This window comes from Hemiscyllium ocellatum, chromosome 17 (genome assembly GCF_020745735.1).
Source record: "Hemiscyllium ocellatum isolate sHemOce1 chromosome 17, sHemOce1.pat.X.cur, whole genome shotgun sequence".
In the NCBI taxonomy this organism is placed as follows: domain Eukaryota; kingdom Metazoa; phylum Chordata; class Chondrichthyes; order Orectolobiformes; family Hemiscylliidae; genus Hemiscyllium; species Hemiscyllium ocellatum.
Window position 1 is genome coordinate 61078291 of NC_083417.1, and position 18278 is coordinate 61096568.

The window sequence follows — 18278 nt, forward strand, 5'->3', positions numbered from 1 at the left end:
CTGACGTCATCGCGCATCACCAGCACCGCCGCATCGTCCAATGAGCGCAGAGGTGTGGTCAGAGACCCCGCCCTTCCCTCCGGGCTCGGTGGAGAATGATTGACAGGCGCAGGACAACACTGAGGAGTGGGTGTACAAAGTTAAAAAGTCACACAGCACCAGGTTATAGTCCAGCAGGTTTAATTGGAAGCAGTAGGTTTCGGAGTGCTGCTCCTTCATCAGGTGGTTGTGGAGCCCAAGTCATGAGTGGGGGATTTAACACTAACAGTTACTTCACGTTTGGACAGCAGCTTCAGATTTATGAAACCACCCAAGGCTCACCTGTCCAAATTATTAAACAAAATTTGACATTGAGCCACTTGCAAACAACAAGCGACCAACACAGCCATCTGATTTGGTTTATTGTTGTCACGTAGACGGTGAAAAGTTTGTTTTGGAGTCCAAGAGATGCATAGCACAGAAACAAACCCTTGGGTCCAACTCGTCCATGCCAAAAAGATATCCCAAACTGATCTCGACCCACTTGCCAGCACCCTGCCCATACCCTTCTAAACCCTTCTTATTCATATGCCCAGCCAGATGCCTTCGCCAAAGTGGCCTTTGGAACTATCCTGAAAGATCTGAGTGAATAATAAAGATTAGAGGGAGGAAATACTAGAGCTTCAGCCAGGGGGCAGCTGGAGGCAAAGCTGCTTTTGGTGGAATAATCAAAATCAGGGAAGAACCAACATCAAAGTACAAAGATAGGTAGAGGGGCTTTTGGATTGAAGAACTTCACATAGATCGGAAGGAGCTAATCCACAAATTAATTCCACAACAAGAATTTTAAAATTGAAGTGTTTTCAGATTAGCAGCCATCTTTGGTCAGCAGGTAGATAAACGACAGGTGAAAAGATTTGATTCATGCTTGGGCACTGAATGCAGTTTTAGATGAGCTCCTTTATTATAACCAGACAGGGGACCAGTCCAACAAGGTAATTTTCAGACTTGTTCCCCAGGGATCAGTATTGGTTCTCTGCTCTGATGTATAACAATCTGGACTTTGTTATGCAGAACATTAAAAATTTGCAAATCAATTTTAAAAATTGAAACAAAACAGTCAAGGAGATAGAGGCAGACAACAGGACAAAAAGACTGGTAAAATGGAGAGAGACGAGGCAAATGCAAGTTTGTACGGAAGTATTTAATATTTCATTTTAGTCAGAAGAGATGTTTTTTTTTAAAAAAGCGAGCATATTAAATAAAATGTGAGTCAAAGAAACATGGAAGTTCATATATACAAATCTTGGAAGGTGGCAGAACAATTTGGTGAGGCCTCTTCTGTAGTACTGCATGCAGTTCTGGTCACCCTGTTATAGATATTATTAAACTGGGGAACTCAGAAAATATTTATAGATTAGATTAGATTACTTACAGTGTGGAAACAGGCTCTTCGGTCCAACAAGCCCACACCGATCTGCCGAAGTGCAACACACCCAGACCCATTCCCCTACATTTACCCCTGCCCCTAACACTACGGGCAATTTAGCATGGTCAATTCACCGAACCTGCACATTTTTGGACTGTAGGAGGAAACCGGAGCACCCGGAGGAAACCCACGCAGACACTGGAAGAATGTGCAAACTCGACACAGTCAGTCGCCTGAGACAGGAATGGAACCTGGGTCTCTGGTGCTGTGAGGCAGCAGTGCTAACCACTGTGCCACTCAATTCTAGCAACATTTACTAGAATGTTGCTGGGAATTGAGGGCTTGAATTATAAAAAATAGGCTGGATAGGCTGAAACTTTTTTTCGTGGAACGTAGAAGGTTGAGAGGTGACCGCGTACAGGTTTATAAAATCATGAGGCGCATAGATAAGGTGAATAGCAAAGGTCTATTTCATAAGGTGGCAGAGTTAAAAACTTGGATACATATTTTTAAGGTGAGAGGAGAAAGCTTTCAAAAGGACATAGGGTAATGATTTTTGCACAGATAATGGTTCATGTTTGGAATGAACTGCCAGAGGAAGTTTTGGATGCAAGTACAGTTGCAATGTTTAAAAGACATTTGGATAGGTACATGAAAAGTAAAGGTTTGGAGAATATGGGCAAAACACAGTCAGGTGGGACTAGTTTAGTATGGGAACTAATTAGACTGAAGTGTCTGTTTACATGCTCTGTGACTCTGACTGAAGACACTGTAAAAAGTTGTTTAGGATCCCTAACATTATTAAGAGACAAAAGTAAAAAAGCAAGAAAGTCACATTAAAATTCTATAAATTGCTGGTAAGAGCACTGATAAATTATGGGTATCAGATTTTTTGGAACAACATTAAGGACAGTGCAAAAGAGATTTACTGGAAAGGGTTGTATGCCATTCATAATTAACACATTTTAATTGTGAATCAATTTATTAATAGTTTTCTGAAATAAATTAAATTTTCAAATTGTATAAAATGAGTGCACCAATTGCTGAAATTAATAGCAAGCCTGAAATAAATGCACTCTCAACAAACTTGACATTAATTATAATTTCGAGCTAACCTATGTTAATTATCAATCTGAGAGTTAAAAACATAAGTAATCGGCAACAGATGATCCATTTCTGGATCTCAAAGTTAAGCCAGTGTGTCTATTGTTATTTCTAGAAAGAAGTTAACAGCTAGCTATTCTGTGAGAGAGAAAAAGTTAAAAATTAATTAAGTAGAAATCAATCATCCCAAAGCATGCCAGGTTACCATAGAGATTTCAAGTGGAAACGTTGGTGAGAAAGTTCTTTTATGTTTTCTGACAGAAAGCACGTAGTTTAGCTTTGGGAAAGAAAAGCAGCTGGAACAATTGTTCTAATTTACAGCTAGTGGAAGGAATTTAGTGGTATTCACAGTATTGTAAGGCAGAAAGCAGTCAGCATATATAGTTACAAAAACAGAAATGGCTGGAAAAGCTCAGCAGGTCTGGTAGCATCTGTGAAGAAAAAAATAGAGTTAATGTTTCGGGTCCAGTGACCCTTCCTCAGAACTGATGGTAGCTAGGAAAATGTCGCTTTACATGCAGAAGATTAGGTGGGGTGAGGGGGTAAAGAGTAAACAATAGAGCCCAAAGAGAAATAAGAACTGTTGGACAGAAAAAGGAGTGGATAACAATCGGCTAGAAGGGTGAATACCTGTTAATGGAGACAGTTAGTAGTTGACAATGGGCTGCATGTCATAGCAGAATGAGATAATAAGACCTGATGTGTGGAGGTGGTGGCTAGGATATAGGAGAGTTCGAGCCCTACAGTTATTGAACTCTATATTGAGTCCAGAAGACTGCAGGATCCCCAAGCAGAAAATGAGTATTGTTCTTCCAGCATATGTTGAGCTTCCCTGGAGCACTGCAGCAAGCCTGAGAAAGATGTTGGCCAGGGAACAGGGTGGTATGTTGAAGTGACAGGCAACTGGAAGCTTAGGATAATTTTTGCAGATGAAGAATGCAGCCGTTCTGCAAACTGGTCACCCCGTCTACGCTTGTGAGCAGTTAATGCAGTAGACTAGATTCGGTGCAGGTAAGTGGCCTGGAAGCAGCTTTTAAAAAGCTGTAGAAGCAGTCTGCAGAAAAAAACACATCCAAATCCAAACAATGAGCTGAGCAATTGGTAGCCATGACATCTGCCAAGACAAACTGGAGAATCACTCAGCTAAAAGCTACTGGAAGGATCATGACAATTTTCCCTCAATAACTAGCTGAAAATACTAAAGAGAATTAAAGTGAATTCCGGACGGCTGTGGCATATCTCCTGGGTTGTTCCTAAGAAAAGTGAATGAACCTTTTTTATTGACTGCATGGTGGCTCAGTGGTTAGCACTGCAGCCTCACAGCACCAGGGACCCAGGTTCGATTCCAGCCTCGGGTGACTGTGTGTAGAGTTTGCACATTCTCCCTGTGTCTGCGTGGGTTTTCTCCGGGCGCTCTGGTTTCCTCCCACACTCCAAAGATGTGCAGGTCAGGTGGATTGGTCATGGTAAATTGCCCATAGTGTTAGGTGCATTAGTCATAGGGAAATGGGTCTGGGTGGGTTACTCTTCGGAGGGTCGGTGTGGACATGTTGGGCTGAAGGGCCTGTTTCCACACTATGGGAATCTAATTTAATCATTTACGGAATGAGGGTGTCATGGACCAAGCCGACATTTATTACCTGATCCAATTGACCAGAGCTAAAAATGTGTTGCTGGTTAGGCAGCATCCAAGGAATAGGAAATTCGACGTTTCGGGCATAAGCCCTTCATCAGGCTAACCTGCTGTGCTTTAACCAGCAACACATTTTTAGCTGTGATCTCCAGCATCTGCAGACCTCATTTTTTTTACCCCAATTGCCCAGAGGACAGTTAAAAGTCAACCACATTGCTATGGATCTGGAGTCAGATGTCAACCAAACCAAGGAAGGATAGTTGTTTTAGGGAGGGAAACTCAGTAGTGAACTAGATGGGTTCCCCCCCCCCCCAACAATTGACAACGGAGTCATGGTCATCATTAGACTCTTAATTCCAGACTTTCATTGAATTCAAATTCCATCATGAGCAAGTTGGGAACCAAACCAGGTCCCCAGACATTACCTGTGTCTTTGGATCAACAGTTCAGTGACAATACCACTAGGCCAATACATTGCCTTCCCTCTTCTATAAAATAAAACTTTCCAAACTTCATAAGATCAGGCAACTCTTAGGCAGGGAGGGTAGTTTGCAGGAGAGTAGAAAGTACAACTGAGTTTATGGAGGAAATATGGTTAAGACATGTTGTCATTTATGCAACTTGCTTAGTTTAAATTTATATAAAGTTTGTTTAACAGCATGTTTTTATGGCATGATTCGGTCAATTAGGTGGTCAGATTGCTCCCTTAAACATGAATTGTCCGTTCCAAGATCAAAACAAATTTTACAAGGGATGAAGAACTTAAGTGTAGTGGCTGGATTAGAATTGTTCTGATAGAAATAATGACTGATTTTTCAATTGAGTATTTCTTTTTGATTTTGCTTCCATGTGTCTCCTCTCCAATCAGCATAACTTTATATTTCTTATTTTTTTTGAAAAAAAAGTATAAACTTACAAAGATTTCTGCAGCCTAGAATAGCACCAGCCTTTGCTGAGTTCTCTTCTGGTAGTATCAGTTGACTTTAAAATGTGCACAGCTGGAATTTAAGCAGGATTCTGTTTGGGCTGTCGCAGAATGAGGTGTTACCTCAATGTTTTCAATCTGTCTCAACACAGTCACACTAAAAACAATACAACGCGTTTAGTATCCCAAGATCAATTTATACATAGTTAAAAACTTTGATTTTATTATTAGTTTTGCAGTTTTACAAAGAATTCTAACAAAATGGAATTACTTGAATCGTATGACTTGTTTAGTCTAAGGAAGCAAAAGCATGGCACAAGAGAAACATAGCTCATAATTCCAGAGTAAAAAGCCATTTTATCAATGTGCTGGATGCAGAAGGTGGTACATCTTTGGAATTCTCCATTCCAGATGGCTGTATAAAATCAGTCATTAATTTCAAGACAGAGCTTGACAACCTTCTAGTTACTAATGATGTCAAGTAAATGGAGATCATTTTTACCGAGGGATATGATCAGATCGAAGGGACTGAATGGATTGTACTACTCTTTTCCATACTGTGCCATGGGATCTTTCAAGATTCATTGTGGAGGCAGACAAATATTCAGTCTCCTGTCTCAACCAAAAATGATGGAAAGGAAGAATGAGTGGAGAAGTTGTCAAAAAGTTTAAAAGTGCAAAGTTTATGATATTCTGACATGATAACAAAGTGACAGTCCATCATACTCCTACAAATGCACAAAACACGGCCCCCTTTACATCAGAAGTTCATGTAATGAAAACATTCCTAATATTTACAATAATTTATATACAATAAGTTGGTAAAACATGATCCCAAATATTGTGGTTGATGGGGTTAGTAGGGTAAGTTCCCAGCCATACAGATATTAATGGAATCGTCTAATGCCGAAAATGATTCCAAGAGCCTCTATCTATGCATAGTTCATTTCTGCTTTAACAATCTTAATGCAAAATCTATTGGCTTCTCTTCACCACAAGGTTCTCTGTCAGAAACAACTTCTCCCATTCTATTCAGTAGTGCATCATATGCTAGTTGTAATGTTAACCAGTTAGTATAAATCAGGACTTCAGGCTTTAGTACATTCTCTTTCATTGGTGTAAAGGCTGTTTCACATCGATCATCCCATTTCCAATTTTATTTTGGCATAATAAATTGTGCAATAATTCGAGAATGGTTACAAAGATTTGCTGTAAACCCATTGTTGTAATTTAGCAAATCCAAAAATGATAGTTGATTTAAATGTTTAGGTGTTGGTGCCTCAGTTGTGGCTTTTACTTTTGAAAGTGACTTAGCTTCAAGGACATGGTTTAAACATTCAGTGGAAGATATAAAAAAGAATCACATTTGTCTTTCCTCACTTTTCAGGAGTAGTATCTGAACTGTGTGTTTCTCCCCATGGCTAAAACATAATCTATTGAACTCCTACCGATCCAATTAAGATCCGGTCTATGACACATTGCAATAATGCAAGTGCAGGTATGATTTTAAATGGAAGTTTCTTATGTTGAATATTCCTTTGTGTTGCAATTGTCAAGTATTTCTGTTACTCAGGATCTACATTATCTGGAGATAGACTTAACAAAGGTCAATTTTATTGAAAATCTGACCTCCAGCTAATCCAACAAATAAGTTATTGATGACTGGCTCAGCATACTGTATCAGATTAAGAGTGACCTTAAAGTTACCAGATTGGTACCAAACCATTTTTTTCCATTACTAGTACAATAGTCAGGGCCCCATCACTCACACTTGTATTCCAGTCATGATCAGCCTCTCGAATTCTGCCTCGACCAATGATGATTCCATGAGGCACTCTCACAGCCTTGCAGCGTTTTGCTGGATTCTCATCCTCAATTGTCAATTTGCACGCTTTTCCATGCTTTCCAGATCCACACTGCTAACCAGAAAAGGAGTGACCCAACATGGATTAGTGTCGCTAGCAATGGCCAAATTAATAACTGCAACTTGTTGGATTGGCTCTGGGCTTTTCTCATTTCCTTCTTGATCCATGTATATTTTCATGTTACTCTTTGGTTTTTGTACTCTTGCTGTATGTTGATCATGTTTATTCCTTAACACACCTAATCAACGTGCTCTTTGTTGCCACATTTTCTGCATTTGGCTTCTTTATACCAGCAACGTGCTGCTATGTGACCAGTTTCTTCATACCGATAGCAGTTTTGAGTCTGTGTTGCTCATTTCTCAGCTGTCTATTTGTGAACTCTCACGTTTGAGCTTAGCTATTGAACGTCCTTGGCTGCTAGTTCCATTGAGACTGTTGTTTCCTATGCTTTTTTTTCACATCTAGATCCCTTTCCATTAGTAATCTTTTCTGGGTTGCTTCACATCTTAAACTAGACATCAGTCTGTCTCCAACAGCACCATTTAAGTTGTCACAGAATTCAGCCAACTGCTCTAAAGTTTCGACAAACTGGTAGATCAATGCTCCTTAATGATGGTTGTTTCTGTGCACTTTCAATGACTACCAATAGTTCTGGTGAAAAGTGGTTCGAGAAGATTCCTACGTTTTGGAACTTGGCATCACACTCATCATGTGAAAAATTTTACCCCCTTAACATTCAGGAATGCAGAGGTAACTACATAAACTTTAATTTTGTTTGTTTGAACAAAGTAATCGGATCTCCGGGTGCAGGAATTTCAGCTCTGTATTTTTTTCATTATTCAGTCTTACAGCACCAAAAGTTCCCACCATTTTTTCTTAAACAGGAAGGGCCAATGTAACATGATGTACCACAAAAATGTTAGCACTACTTCACGTCTTCCTGTTTCAAAGAAGCTATACCTGAGGCTACCTGTTTCATTCCAAGTCTACACCCCTCACTGATGACATTTCCCTCGACTTTGGGTACTCGTTGCTCAGTGTTTCTTCAGGATGGAACACATGGTGAGCTTTTTCTGCATTGTTCACCTCTTCCCCAGGATGAATTCATTTTTGGCTGACTTTGGCACAGTGATGACATTTTGTTTTCTTTTTTCATTGAAGTGCCTCCAAGATCCGAAGTGAGGATCGAGTAGATCTTGAAGCAATCTTGATGTTTTCTTCATGTTAGGTTTCAAGGAGGATCAGGAGGCCAAGGCATTAAACAGCAGGAGCTTTTTTTTATGGAGACGTTCACTCTAAAGGCAGCAAGGTTAGAGGGAGCAATGTATCATTACTTCATGATTGGACTCAAAATAACAGTCCACCACACTTGCACAAACACACAACAGTTAGGGATGCCAATCAAATGAGCTGCTTTACGCTGGATGGTATCGAGCTTCACTCAGGCAAGTGTGGATTATTCTATCACACTCCTGACTTGTGCACTGTACATTGTTGACAGGTATTAGGGAGTCAGGTGGCAAGCTCCTCACTGCAAAATTCTGAGCCACTTGTAAAGGGTATTTACTTAATCAGCAACCGAACTAACAATTGGAAATCTCCAGAATGTTAATAGTGAGAGATTCCGTGATAGTAATTCCACAGAATGGTAACGGGTGATAGTTCAAAATTCTCTTGTTGCAGATGGTCACTGCCTGGCACTTATGTGACATGGATGTTAGTTGCCAATTGTCATCCAGGCTTTGCTACATTTAGAAGCTGATGGCTTCACAACCTGAGGAGTGAGGAATGGTGATCATTACTGCACTTCCCAATGTTTTGACCTTAAGAAGAAAGGGTGGCTGAAGATGGCTGGGCCAAGGACATTAGTTTGAAGATCTCAATGAACTGTCCTTGAACTGTGAAGACTGACCACCACCATTAACTACAACCATCATCCTGTATGCCCTGTATAATTCCATAAACTAACATTCCAACGTCCCATCCCAGAACTTACACACAATTATGTGATGATGCTACTCCTTTAATAAGGTTATGGTGTACTCGGGTATTTTTCTCCCCAGACAGGTCATGAAAGAGACAGACTCCGAAAAGTCTAAGTGTGAAGGGTTTTAGGGCCAAATTGATTATAGCAAACAGAAATTGCCTCGGGGAAAAAAGACTTTCAAGTTAAAAAAACCATTTGTACAATGAAAGGGGAGTTGCCAGTTCTCCCAGCTCAGCTTTTCTTTCTTTTGGTTTAGTCTGGCTATTCAATGAAAGCAGTCAGGCATTTGAAAAAGCTGCTGGACCCAAAGAAGCAAGTCTCCCTCCCTCTCTGACACCTCTCCTGTAAGACCCAGTGTTTGATTTTTACCTTTTATGCCAAGGGGTGTTTAATGGGAATCGTTGCAAGTATTTGGAACAGCATCATCAAGTTGGGATGATCTGTTGGGTTTTCAGATAGGTTAAATTATTCAGTATTCTGTTCTCTTTTGTTTGTTTCATTTGGTAATTTTGTAAATTAATTCTGTTTTGTTTAAAGCTAAGTGGTTTGACCAACTTCATCCCTCCTGGAATATCCATGTTACACCTGCTTAAAACTAGAAAAGTTAGGTAAAAACAATGACTGCAGATGCTGGAAACCAGATTCTGGATTAGTAGTGCTGGAAGAGCACAGCAGTTCAGGCAGCATCCAAAGTGCAGCGAAATTGACGTTTCGGGCAAAATCCCTTCATCAGGAATGAGATGGTCTGGGCTACTTTCTTCAAATATTCTGAGGGGATCTGGCCTGGTCCATAACAACTCCCTTGGACTCTAATTCTGCTCGGGCACCATGATCCCCACTCAGTCAAATGTGGCCTTGATGTCAAGGGCATCTCATCTTTGGATTTTGGCTCTCTTGTCCATTTCTTTGACCACAATGAGTTCAGGAACCCAAATCAAGCATCAATGAACAGGTTCTTGTTAAGAAAGTGCTACTTAATAGCGCTGTTGATGACTTTTTCCATCACATTACTGATGATCCAGAGTAGATTGAATTGGGCTGTTTTTGTGTCCAGGATATGCCCAGACTATTTCTCATACTTCCATACTTCCCAGTGGGTGCCACTGTTGTAGCTGTACTGGAATTGTTTGGCTAAGGGTGTGGCAAGTTCTACAGCACAAATCATCAATACTACTACCAGAATATTATCAGGATCCATAGCCTTTTCCAGTATCTAGTGCCTTCAGTTATTTCTTGATATCACATGGAGTAAATTCAATTGGCTGAAGACCAATCCTGATGTCTGGAGGTTTCTGAAGAGGATAGAGATGAATCACATAACTTGGCACTACTGGCTGCAGACTATAAAAAATGCTTCAGCCTTATCTTCTGTACCAATTAGGGCTGGAAGACACTTAGGTCTCGAGAGTTACGTGAAATGTAGCTACCGGGTTTTCGTGTTCTAGCAATGAGGCATACAATATTTTGAGTGATATACTGTTCCAACAAAATTCAGTACATCAATTGACGAACTCCTATCAATTAAGGCCTTGGTGGGGTGATAGTAAACATGAAACACTATGCGGCAGGTAGTGAATACTGTCAAATTGGACATCGTAGCCTCAAGCAATTTAAAAATTACTTTCAAGTGCAAGTTGAAAATATCTTGTAAGGTCATTCTGTTATAATGCGTGTTTCGTCAACGTGAATTCGCTGTAATATGATTGACGAATTAAGGACGTTGTTTCTACGGTGTGGTTTTTCTATTATGTGAGGTTGCAAAAGGACGCAACCATCACGTTATAGAACAACTCACTGTATTCATGCTCTCATCTCTGTCATTTCATTACACAGCAAATCCATGATTAACTATTAAAGTTAAGAATGGTGAGCTTTGGAGGGAACCACCATGGATTGGATGTACATCCATGGTTTTGTATGCTATCAGAGTACCAGACATGCACTGCTGAACCTAATACTTTCCTTGTGATAAAGCACAACTATTGTTCTGATAACTTTATTTTGAGGTATTACATTGCAGTAGCCTGACCACAACACTGGTGTAGCTCAGCCACCGATTTATTTATATGCTAAGCACATCACTGTGGTCCTAAAATTGTCATTTATTCTGCAGTGTAAGATGGGGCAAATGGCCTTCCTCTTCGAATTGTCATTAGTACATACTCATCACTTTAGTAGAGAGAAACTTATTTGGAGGAAACTGCTCAAAATCCACGAGGGTTCCACTTCAAGAAAATGCAGCAATGAACACAACTCAAAATTAGAAAGACAAAGTTTAAAAACCTGCAGACCATTTTATTAATAAATTCTGCCATTTCTTCTGTACAGAATAATGAGCCTGTATGTTAGGATTTCATTAACATTTTGAATTACACAGCATGATCGGGAACAAGTATCTTGTACGTTCATGAAGCGGATTTTATACACAAAAAATTTACAAAACCTGACAGTTTGTAAATTTTACTTCAAAGTGACATCAACACCTATAGCAGTACAACGCACGACTTTTGGCATCTTGTCTGTACAACACTCAGGGCGATGCCAAAGAGTCTCACTGTACACAATTTCACTACAGATATTCTGTATTAAAAAATTTTAAACACCCCTAATACAAAGGAAATTAAAAAAAACAGATCATCTCAAGTCTGCAACATGCAGGCCACCCCCTCACCATGATGGCAGTCACCAAAGTAACCAGGCAAATCCACACGAGAACTTAAAACAGAAGGCAACAGAAAAGAGTCAACAATTACAGGCTGTGACCCTACTAGAATTTATTAGTAAACAATAAATAAGGCTGAAGATTCAAGGAGAAAATAAAATGTGCATGATACTTCTGTTAGCAGTCAAGAGATCAGTATTTAAAATGTACATTTCCTGATTAGATTGTTATTCAGAAGCAATTTGTCAAGAGAACAATGGCCAATGGGATTTACAACACAGTTTAGTGAAATGGTGTTATCACTGGTAGCATCCTAAGCACATCCAACAGAGATCCTGTTGATGACTGAGGCTGATTAAAACAACTTGTGCAAACTAACCTGCATTAATGACATTTGCAGCTTGAAAAAAGATACTTCAAAAGAGTAGATTCTGGCAATTGCTTGAATACACTATTTAAAATGAGCAAACATACTGCCACAGAAGTTTATTCTCTCAAAGTATTTCTAGACCAAATCAGTGTATTTCTTACAATACACCACTGTGCAAATGTTTAATGCTGTACACCCTGTGCCACCTTAGCATGTACCAACGTGACTGCACAATTAAGTTATACAATTATATGAAATTACCTCATTCTCCTAAAATTCAACTCAACAATTTCCAGCTGCCTTATTTCCTACTAATCAAACTTTTCCCAGAGTACCGTAAGCAGAAAGCAGCTGTGAAATAAAAGTGCACAAATGTAGAGAAATACATGTACATCTTCGTGAACCATGGCTTAGTTCAGAAAAAGGTCAGTTCCTAGCCTCACCAAGGACATCAGAAGTGATATATCTTTTATGCATTTGCAGGATAAACTGTCTTAGAGATTCGGTTTCGCATTTTGTGGACAGCCCCCTGACATACTTCAAGTGAGAAACAAAGGGAAAAAAAGACATCAGAGTGAGAGTCATCAACCCATAAAGTGAAGCCATAGGACAGGTAGCCTACCACCCGTCAACCATCAAAACACAGGACATGTGAATGGCTATCACAATTTCACATAATGCCAAATATCTCAAATACACAGCAAATTATGTTCAGTTCAATACCTCTCGGCATCTTAGAGGGTAGCTCAATTCTCTCAAACTGCAGAGATAGGTCCTTTTAAGCCACCAATACTCAGCACTGAATTTCCAAGGTGGACTACAATGGATGGAAAAGGAGCTAGCTTTTCTTCTCCACCTCCTCAGCATCACCAAAAATGTGAAAATACAACTCTTCAAATAAAAAGCAAGACCAATAAGTTTTGTACAAACATCAAAAAGGAATACATCAAGAAGCTAAAGCAGACTGTATCGAAAGTATCCTACAAGCTATATGAACTGATAGTTCTTTGGAATTGTTCCATTTGTGGCAGATACCTTTCCTACAGGTGAGGATCTCTGTTGGATGAGACTGCTACTAGTAAGACTTGTTTGATCTGGGTGAACATGATTCAGATACACAATGGGAACCAAGTCTACAGGAAACTAAAGAGAGGAGTCTGGCTGGAACAAAGGCAGCAGCTGTTGGCTCGCATGTTTGTTTTGCAGGTAAAATCTGTGCAGAACAGAGAGAAAATGTGAAGGATTGGACTGTGTCTGCTGCTCTTATTTGAGGAGACTATACAGAGGCTGTACAAAGGCAGGCTTGGGCCATGCTCTACCTATCCTTCAGTTCCCGTGTCACTCGTTTGGTGATCCTGCCACAGGTCATACCCAGTAGAAATAGGATGCACACTCCCAGTGCCAACAAGCCCATAAGATAATTTTTGGATGGAGAGGCCATAACTTGATAGGCTAAGTCTGCAAATCCCTCAGCCGGAGCAACCTACAAGAAAAATAACAATGCTGTGTTAACAGATGAGCTTCATAAAGCACGATTATACACCATGACAACCAAGCAATAGACGTTTATGAATAACTGATAGTTTTATGAACATGAATTCACTAGAAGATATCTAGACTGGCGATTTCAATCAACCCTTGCAGTGCACTAGCAAAACAAAGAAGCAAACCATGACAGAGACTTGTCACAACTCTGTTACAGTCCTCATGACACTAACTTTGAGGACCTGCCAAAAAATGTATTTACCCTCCAGCAACATCGCTCACATTAGACGATTATTGTAATGAATCAAATTTATGTCCAACATCCCTACCAGATTTCAAATTCAAGATGTACAAGGTGAAACATAGAGCTACACTTTTGCACACACGACACACTTAGAAAAGAATCTAGTGCTGACAACATAGTAGAGAAAAAAGGGGAATTTCAGTTGATAGTTTTCTGGCCTGCTCGTACAGAGAAAAGCAGTGAATCCAAAGTAAAGCAGCAGAAATGAAGAGTCATGAAGCAGAGCAAGAAAAGAGCGGGAAGCCCAGTGTAAAGCAGAGCAAGAAGGAACACAAACCCACTGTAAGGTAACACAAAGTGCGCAGCGAACCCAGTGGAAAGCTGGCTTTGGGAAAGGTAACACAAACCCAGTGCGAAGCTGTAGGAGAGGAACCCAGTATAAATCACTGGACAAGGGAGCATGAATCCCAAGATCTAGCAGAGTGAGAAAATGCAATGAGTCCTATGTAAAGGGGCATGAGAAGAACAGTGAAAGTAGAGAAAACCATTTATAATCATCGAGTAAGCAACAATTTGATTGGAGGTAGTCAAGGTGGTTTCATCAAGGGCAGGTCATGTCTCACAAACCTCACCGAATTTCTTAAAGGTGACCAAACATGTGGATGAGGGTAGGGCAGTTGACGTGGCATACATGGACTTCAGTAAAGCCTCTGATAAGGTTCCACATGGAAGGCTCTTGAAGAAAACGTGGAGGCATGGGATTGAAGGTGATTTAGCAGTTTGGATTAGAAACTGGCTTTCTGTAAGAAATTAGCGAGTGGTGGTTGATGGAAAGTATTCAGCCTGGAGTCCAGTTACTAGTGGTGTGCCAAAAGGATCTGCTTTGGGATCACTGCTGTTTACCATTTTTATAAATGACTTGGACACAGGCATCAGTGGATGGGTGAGTAAGTTTGCAGATGATGCTGAAGTCGGTGGAATGGTGGACAGTGTGGAGGAACATTGTAGGTTGTAGGAAGACTTTGATAAACTGCAGAATTGGGCTGAGAGGTGGCAAATGGAGTTCAATGCAGATAAATGTGAGGTGATTCATTTTGGGAAGAATAAGAGGAAGGCAGAATATTGGGTCAATGGAAAGATTCTTGGTAGTGTGGATGTGCAGAGGGATGTTGGAGTCCACGTACATAGATCCCTGAAAGTTGCCACCCAAGTTGGTAATGCTGCTAAGAAGGCATACAGTGTGTTAGGTTTCATCGGTAGAGGGACTGAGTTCCGGAGCCGTAATGTTATGCTGCAACTACACAAAATGCTACTGCGGCCTCACCTGGAATATTGTGTACAGTTCTGGTCGCCCCATTACAGGAAGGATGTGGAAGCATTGGAAAAGGTGCAGAGGAGATTTACCAGGCTGTTGCTTGGTCTGAAGGAAAGGTCTTAAGGAAAGGGAGAGAGACTTGGGCCTGTTCATAGTTGGAGAGAAGCGGCCAACAGGGGATTTAATAGATACATGCAAGATGATCAGAGGATTAGATAGGGTGAACAGCGAGTGTCTTTTTCCTAGGATGATGATGTTGGCTTGTATGAGGGGTCATAGCTGCAAATTGAGGGGTGATAGATGTGATAGATTTAAGACAGATGTCAGAGGCAAGTTCTTTACTCAGAGTGGTAAGGAGAAAGTGAAGAAGGGCTTATGCCCAAAACGTCGAATTTCCTGTTCCTTGGATGCTGCCTGACCTGCTGCGCTTTTCCAGCAACACATTTTCAGCTCAGAGTGGTAGGCACTTGGAATGCCCTGCCTGTCAATGTAGTTAACTCAACCACATTAGGGGCAATTATACAGTCCTTGAATAAGCATATGGATGATGATGGGTTAGCGTAGGGGGATGGGTTAGATTAGTTCACAGGTCAGTGCAACATTGAGGGCCAAAGGGTCTGTTCTGCGCTGTATTGTTCTGTGTTCTATAAAAGATGTTCAAAAGGACAGACCAGATGTCTGTGGACTGTTCACTTAGGGAGAGTCAAAGATACAAAACTGTAACGTCACAGGTAAACAGCCAAGTACTTGGTTTGTATTATCTTACGAAACTACAATAACATTCTGTAATTCTAAGGCCTTCTTAGTAAAATTTTCTTCCAGTGATAAAGCTTAAATTTGTTAGAATGACCAAAAATTAACCAAAATAAGAAAGGAATGAACACAAAGATGACAGATTATGTGGTGTAGTAACTGTGGGATGTGGGATCTCCAAGGCAAATACAACTGCTGCTTGAAGAGTTCAGTCATTGAGCCGGGGACCAAGCGACAGAACACTGCCAAACACCTGGGAGGGAAAGTTACTTGGACACTTTATTCCAGGAATCAGCCACAATCCTAAAGTTGAGATCTTCTGATTTGGTCAGTGGTTGGGGCACAATGATAATTTCTGCAAGTGAGGTAAAAGAACAACAAAAGGTAAAAGTAGAGGAGCTTCAGACTTTGCAATTGTCAATACAATTTAAGGTTCTCGCTACCTATATGGAGCGAAAGCATAGGCTGCAGGATAGACAGTTCCGCCAAGGGGCCAATTAAACATCAAATTTGCCAAGGTAATTTTCTCTGACTCATGACCTGAGCCATGGCAAACTGGCACAGGACAGTTAAGATTAATTTTAAATGCATGGCTCAAAGATCGCTGTGGAAGAAATAGATCTTGATTCATGAGGAAGTGAAACCAAGTAAAATGGAAGCTGTGCCATTGGGACTGTCTTCACCTAATCCATGCTGTGTTTCCAGTGAGTCGTGTGGCAAGGTTATAGAGAGTTCTTTAAATTAAATCATGGGGACAAGGGATTAAATATGGAAAGAAGTGATAAATAAAGACAAGGCAAGAAAGAGAGATAGACACAAGGAAAATGACAATTCAAGAGTGTGACCGGAAAGGACAGAATGAACCAAAGCTGTTACACCAGCAGTAAGGCTAGATGTTACGCAAGTATAGAAGTGAAGTTTGTTTCTGAATGCACATGACATTAATAACAAACCAGATGCAATTACAACACAATTAACAACAAATTGAAAAACAATTTCTTCCCTGCCATTATCAGGCTTACGATCGGACCTCTCATATTAGAGCTGATCTTTCTCTGCACCTTCACTGCAGCTGTAACACTATATTCTGCATTCTGCTCTATTACCCTGATGTACTCATAGATAGTATGATTTGTCTGACTAGCACACAAAACAATACTTTCACTGTATCTCGGTACATGTAACAATAATAAATGAAATCAATAAAAGTAAACCGTATGGAATCATGGAAATCCAGGTACAGATACAGGCCTTGTGACCCATCGAGTCTACACTGATCTCTGAACAGCATCCCACCCTCAACCCAACCATAAATCCCCTCCCACCCTCAACCTATTCCCATAGCTCCACATCTACCATAGGTAATCCATCTAGCCAGAACGTCCCTGGACGCCAGAGGGTAATTCAGCACGGCCAGTCCACCGAACCTGCACATGTTTGGACTGTGGGAGGAAACCAGAGCACCTGGCTGAACCCATGCAAATACAGAGAGAATGTGCAAATTGTTGCCCAAGGCTGGAATCAAACCCTGCTCCTTGGCATTGTGAGGCAGCAGCTCTAACCACTGTGCTGCCCTATCCTGCCCTAAGTATGTGTGATCACATATCCAGTTCCATATTCTTTAGGATCACCCTTATTGACCACCCTATTAGCCATCCATTCACTGTCAATTTTATCATTAAGGGATATGAGTCTTTGAAACACTTCTCCTCAAAAGGAAGCAATATGTTTAAATTTTTTTAAGGCAGAAGTAGGGAGATATCTGATAAACAGGCATGTGGAAGATTAGGAGGGTGGAAAACAGGGTACATTGTCATACTACTTCTTGGAAGTTTGGATGACTAATGGGGCACAGGTGAAGATCCCATCAAAAATTGCTTAGCATTACCCTGGCTGCATAACTCCACATTTCTAAACGATCTTGTAGTCTCTTCTTACAGTCTGGTTGTAATCTCACAGTTTTATCTTCCAGTGCCTCCAACAAACATGACATTTCTGCAGAAACAAGAAAAATATAGTTCAATAAATAACAACACAACATTGGGAAACTGGTGCCAAGAGGACAAACACTATTTCTGCTAAATTAATAAATTACTGTCAAATATTAAAAACGAGTCACTGAATGAAAGATAAAACCTATATAAAAATTGAATTAGGGTTAAATGATGTTTTGTTAACTAAAATTATTATTTCAGGAACTGAAGTAGTATTCCCTACACCAGCCACAGCAAAGAAAGTCAAAGCCTGTTATATCTTCCCTGCTGCATTGGAGCTACCATGAAAAAGGAATGGAATCCTAGAGTCCCATAAATACTGAAAATACCAGAGCCTACTATAGCCTTTTACACAGACATTTGTGAGCCTACAGATACTAACAGAGGAGGTTACTAACACATGATCATAGTGGGCTTACATTCTTTTTAGAATTTAAAGAAAAGACTGGCATTTATGCAACATCTTTCATTACTTCAGGATGCCCAAAAATGTAAGAGCATAAATACTAAGAGCAGCAGTAGGCAATTCAGCC

General features: G+C 40.4%; 1 protein-coding gene across 2 annotated transcripts in view; it reads right to left on the reverse strand.

The window, feature by feature from the left end:
• Positions 1 to 11196: 11196 nt before the first annotated feature.
• Positions 11197 to 18278, reverse strand: part of LOC132824006 (Golgi apparatus protein 1-like) — a 137066-nt gene continuing 129984 nt past the window's right edge. For both annotated transcript variants that reach the window (XM_060838221.1, XM_060838219.1), the window contains exons 25-26: positions 17640 to 17746; positions 11197 to 13437 (exon numbers count right to left, since the gene is read on the reverse strand). In XM_060838221.1, the coding sequence (XP_060694204.1) occupies positions 13270 to 13437; positions 17640 to 17746 (275 nt within the window). In that variant the 3' untranslated portion in view covers positions 11197 to 13269. The remainder of the gene's footprint in view (positions 13438 to 17639; positions 17747 to 18278) is intronic.